Below are 5,166 nucleotides of genomic sequence, written 5' to 3'. Positions count from 1 at the left end.
TCTAAACATGAAATAGAGAACATATTTGCACTATGTTAAAACAGTGTAGTGAGATTTCTGTCAATACAAAAAGCAAATGAAGGCACAAAGAGAACAAAGATGAAAAAATTGGAAATACTTTATTTGCTGCATAAGGAAACTTCTTGTAAATTACATATAAAGAAACTTGCTATGCTGTAGTATATAATTTTCAATATTCCACAAAGATAATTGTAATAAATATACAAACGAAAACAAAGTAGAAGACTAAATCCATCAGACAACCTACAAAAGGGTTCATCAAGTTTTATACTTTGCAGCATTAGCATGCTTAAAATCTTGTTGTTCGTTTTGAAGTGCTGCATCAAAATTCTTTTCACATTTCTTTGGAGCATTTTCAAAAACATCTAACTATAAAATACTGTTCAAAATTAGCAGGCACTAGTTAAACCACCCAAGAAAAGTAATATCAAGGTCTAACAGATGAAAAGGTGTGATTTTTCTTTTTGCTTTTAAAATCCATTTTAGTTTTGCCAGGGTTAGAAATTATCTGATATAAGTGCACTATGAGTCCAGTCAGCCTGAGGCACTGCTGACTCTTGTCATACTATGACTCTATATAAACTTCATAGATTATATAGCTCTGGAAGATTTCTCTATTAGAGACATATCCACTAACAGGAATAAAACAAATACCATAGTGAAGCTCCAATAAAGTTAGAATGGTTGTATCCCCAAGTGCAGTGTGTGCTTAGAAACCTTTTTCCACAGTTTCATACTACATCACATCAGGCATTTTTATTTGACTTTAAATTTAAAAGTGCTGATAAAGGCTTTAGTGATGCCCCTAGCCTCTAGAAACAACATGTAGAAATTTTTGACACCTTTTGCTGTTCTCTACCTATCATTTCTACATTTTTTGAAACAGCAGGCTGAAATGCATTTTACACCTCACTGCTCTGGACCATGCTGACAGACAGGTCTATTATTCCATATAGATCTTTCACAAACTGAAAACACTTCACTATGCTTCACTATTACTGAATAGTGGGGCTATAAAAAGAAATGCTAAAACACGATTACCTAAAAATATTTGTTAATAAGCTTAATGCAAACATTATGTAGAAAAAATGGTTTAGTTACAAAAAAATTCATTAGAGGGCCAATAAAAATATACTGAAGAGAAGTTCTTTACAAAAGTGAGGTTAGGAAGTATGAGGCATTGACATTCACTGTAAACATCCCCTGTCCACTGTAATCCCTTGTCTAAAGTGTATGTTCTGGTTTTGTTCCTGAGCTTCATGGCCAACACTTGCATAGACAGCTAAACCTATCAAAAAGGGTTGTTTATACAGATGTTTCTGTACTGCTTTGTACAGAACTTCAGTAAACTAATGATTTTACCTTTTTGAAAGTTTCATTCCACTACCAGGCAGTTCAAGGAAACTATGAAGCATGGTATGATTTTTGTGTACTCAGTGCATTGGATGGATTGGGACAGCTACCTTATGGTGTGTTAATCTTAAATAATATTACACTAAGAAGTGTAGCTGTTTCATGTTTTGGCTTAGCATAAATATCTACTTCTGCTCACTGCTGCAAGGCTCACTTGTGCTCTGCCAAAAACTGCATATGGCAAAATGTCATAAATCTGAGTGCTACAACATCAAGCAACTAAGTTATCCCCTGGAAACAAGATGCAGCTTATAAACAGTACAGAAGACCTTATGGAGAATTTCACCTTTACCCAGGCAACACAAGTGCTTTCCTCTAGATTAACCTCCCTCTATTGCAGGAAGCTAGAAAGTATTTTCAGGGTAAACATAACATGGAGTGGCCTAAGTAAAAAGTCTGAGAACATACGTGCATTTTGGATATGAAAAGCAGGCATGTGTTTAGTTACTGCACACAGAAATGCACATGGGAAGTGGTAAAGACAGACAAACAAATCCACCTCACAAACAGCACAATAACACAAAAGCAGCAAATTGCCAATTTTAAATCTTATGTTAAGGCAAATCTAGATAAACACCCACAAAAGAATTAATAAAAATGGCGAGTTTTCCTTGTTTTTTTTGTTTACTTTTTCTGTGATTGGCTTTTACACATCGATAAAATTTGTTTAAGCACTTTCTGGACATCTTCATCCATTTGACCCTAGACAAGGGAGAAAGAAGAAAAGATGATTGAATTCAAACATCTCTCTACTCTTTAAGAAGATTTACAGACTATTTTTGAGGTGTAGTAATTAGATTGATTTCCCAAAAGGAAGCACTGTTAAATTTGTGATTAAACAGTCATACCTTTTGGGTAGCATGTCTTAGATAAAACATGCAAAGTCCTTACTAGATACGTAGAAGAAACATCTTTCTTTAAAATACCAACACTGTGTAACTGACAATATGCAGCCATACCTGCACAGCATAGAGAAGATGCATCCTGTAAACTGAGACAATTTCCTGATGCTGTTTCTTTGTTTCCTAGAAAATAGTTAAGCAGAAAGTCACAGAGCATTCAGAACTGTTGAACTAATAACTCCCCAAATAGATTTAGAGAGCTCTGGGGAATTACAAACCATAGTCTTATGCATGCACGGAAAACCAGGTCAGACAGTACTGTGCCACTAGCAATCCAAAACATAATTTGCTCAGAAGGGTGGTCCACAGAAATGCTGTAATTCTACCCCTCTGAGTAAACAAAGATGGTGAGATAGCATCAGTTTTAAGATGCACTGAGCAGCAAAGATGTGGAATGAGCACATACTCCTGAGCTTATCAGCAACCAGAATTGATGAAAGCCAACAATATTCTGACAAATCAACCCTGAACTGCAACGCAGCTCTTCCCTGAAGTCAGTGACTCATCTGTCAGCTAATGCCTTCCCAGGGAAGAGGAGGTGCTTACACAGGTCTTAACCCATGAAATCCTCAGCTAATTAGTATACATTCAAACAAGGAAAGCCAACCTCCTTTTTCATGATCACAGACTGCCACATCCCAGAAGCCATCTTTCCAAAGAAATATGAAGCTCTTAGGAAAGCCAGCCTACAGGAAGAAAAGAATGCTTCTGTCTTGGTTTAAATCCTACCCACTTTCCTAATGTGTTGCATATCTTTGCACCTTATGCTACTTTACTGGTCCTTAAGCAGTGGGAGATGAAGGGTCCTTCTGGACTTCTTGGATTGGGATGAGAAACGGTCTGGGCCTTCATACTGACAGGATGCAGTGTTTAACTGTCTGCCTTCTTATTTCTCCCCACTGCAAGGGAATTTTTCTGGCCCATATGCATATTGGCTTTTCTTTCTGTCTGCTGGGAAAGGTAAGAAAGCAGGCACCAGGTAAGCCATTTAGCATGTCAGGCAGGGAATTCTCCTTTCAGAGTTACTCCAGAACTCTTAAAAAATGCCTCTGGTGGGCAGTACCTTCTTTTCACCCTCAGCAGTGAGTTAAAGTGTCCAAAGGGACAGGCAAACTCTTGGAAATAGCAATTATGATGCAATTCATCTTAGAAGACTGGACCTTTCACACACAAACAAATACAATTAAAAAAAAAATCTTTAAGCAGTTCAGAATTTCTGAAGATACGCTGAGCTCCCTATAAACAGATGGATTTGCTTGACTTGAAACTTCACGCCTTCAGTGACTGCTTTCTTGCAGAAAGTCAAACTTATTTTAGCTTAAAAAACCAAAAATACTTCAGCTGATGAATGCTGAAGAAACACAAATCCACTGCACACTGGCTATATTTTCCACAAATCAGGGTCTCAGCAGCAGGTCCGGTCACTACATTCCACTGCAAGTACAGGAACTTTGCTCCACTATTGATCTGAGGAAATACATTGGGGAAAACAACTTCCTTTGGTTAGACTGTTTCTAAAAAACAATTTGTGACTTGCACGGAGAAACAGAGAAATCGTAGAATTTCTGCATGAAAATTCCTTTCCTTCTACTCATTGACTGTACTCCATTTTAAATAAGGCAGAGTGAAGCACGCATATCCTCAGAGAACTGGGAATAATGGTGGGTTTACAAACTATCACACTTACAGCCAGTTGGTTTTGCAACTGCTTCACTTGTTGTTGTAATGCCTCCAGCTGCTGGCTTTGTCTTTTGGGGGCACTGGTCGAGTAGGAAAGCTGAGAAAGACTGTTCAATGCTTCTTTTAATTTGCTAACTTCCTTGGACATTTCATTGATCTAGGGAGGCAAAACACAGGTTTTCATGAAAAGCTGTAAAGGCATACTGTATTCTTGTGGGTGTCAACTTGGGGTTATTTGTGACTTAAATTTAAGAAGTCAGGAAAACCAAGATGTAAATACACTCAATGGACAAACAGAAGCATCATGTAAGCAAAGGGTTACAATGTTTCTCCATCTCCGCTCCTAGCCCAGTAAATTCAAAATGCATTCCTTCTTCTGAAAGCCAGCAATATTTACAAACAGGGAGCACATTTACCACCTTTACAGATGCTGCTGCTGAACATAAGACAGAAACATACCAAACATAGGCCAGCTATTCACAGGTACCAAAATACACAGCTTTTTATTAAGAAATTTGTAGTGACAGATATGGTAGCTGTAGAGAAAAAATAGTCAAGTCATGCTAAGGTTGAGATGATGTAGTAAAATCAGAATAGCGAATTTTTGCTCCTTTCTGAACATTTGTTTTCTGAAATATTTTCCTGCTGTAAATCCCACTTTGACTTCAGTTGCCTGAATATAGTATGAACCCAACCTAAGTGGAACTTAAAAATAGGTAAATTGAAAGGTCACGCATATCTCCACAGAGGAGGGAAACCAACTGTGAAGTTAAACATACTGAAAACTTCTTTGAATTTGATATCTGAATTTTTACATGTGCAAATGCACTCAAAAGTTACTCTACTCTGTGACACCTGGCACAACATTGTCTGTTAGGTCACCCATGCACCATCCAACATGTTTTGCAGTCTGAACTCATGTACTACCCCTCCACTGTAGTGAGTCACTAACCTTCTTATCTTTATCCTCTTCTAGTTTTGATGAGGTTTCAGAATATCTTTTCATTTCAAGAAGATCTTCTTGAGCTTTATGGTACTTCTGCTGAAGAGCAATCACCTCCTGTTCCTTTGCTTCAAGAAGAGTATGCATACCTTCTTTCTCCTCTCTCAAGTGCAAAACTTCATTTCTCAGTTGCATAGCATCTAAGGC

At 37.6% G+C, this 5,166-nt stretch overlaps 1 protein-coding gene across 1 annotated transcript in view; it reads right to left on the bottom strand.

The window, feature by feature from the left end:
* Nucleotides 1–1,973: 1,973 nt before the first annotated feature.
* Nucleotides 1,974–5,166, bottom strand: part of LOC104470788 (ankycorbin-like) — a gene marked incomplete at its 5' end in the record, with an annotated part of 5,562 nt that continues 2,369 nt past the window's right edge. Inside the window, 4 exon segments of the mRNA XM_010085838.1 lie at nucleotides 1,974–2,136; nucleotides 2,394–2,459; nucleotides 4,024–4,173; nucleotides 4,969–5,166. The exon segment at nucleotides 4,969–5,166 is cut by the window's right edge and continues 18 nt beyond it. Coding sequence (XP_010084140.1) covers nucleotides 2,059–2,136; nucleotides 2,394–2,459; nucleotides 4,024–4,173; nucleotides 4,969–5,166 — 492 coding nt within the window.

This window comes from Pterocles gutturalis, unplaced genomic scaffold (assembly GCF_000699245.1).
Source record: "Pterocles gutturalis isolate BGI_N339 unplaced genomic scaffold, ASM69924v1 scaffold27575, whole genome shotgun sequence".
In the NCBI taxonomy this organism is placed as follows: Eukaryota; Metazoa; Chordata; class Aves; order Pterocliformes; family Pteroclidae; genus Pterocles; species Pterocles gutturalis.
Note: the sequence above shows the minus strand (reverse complement) of the source record. Positions and strands in the feature narration are given on the sequence as shown.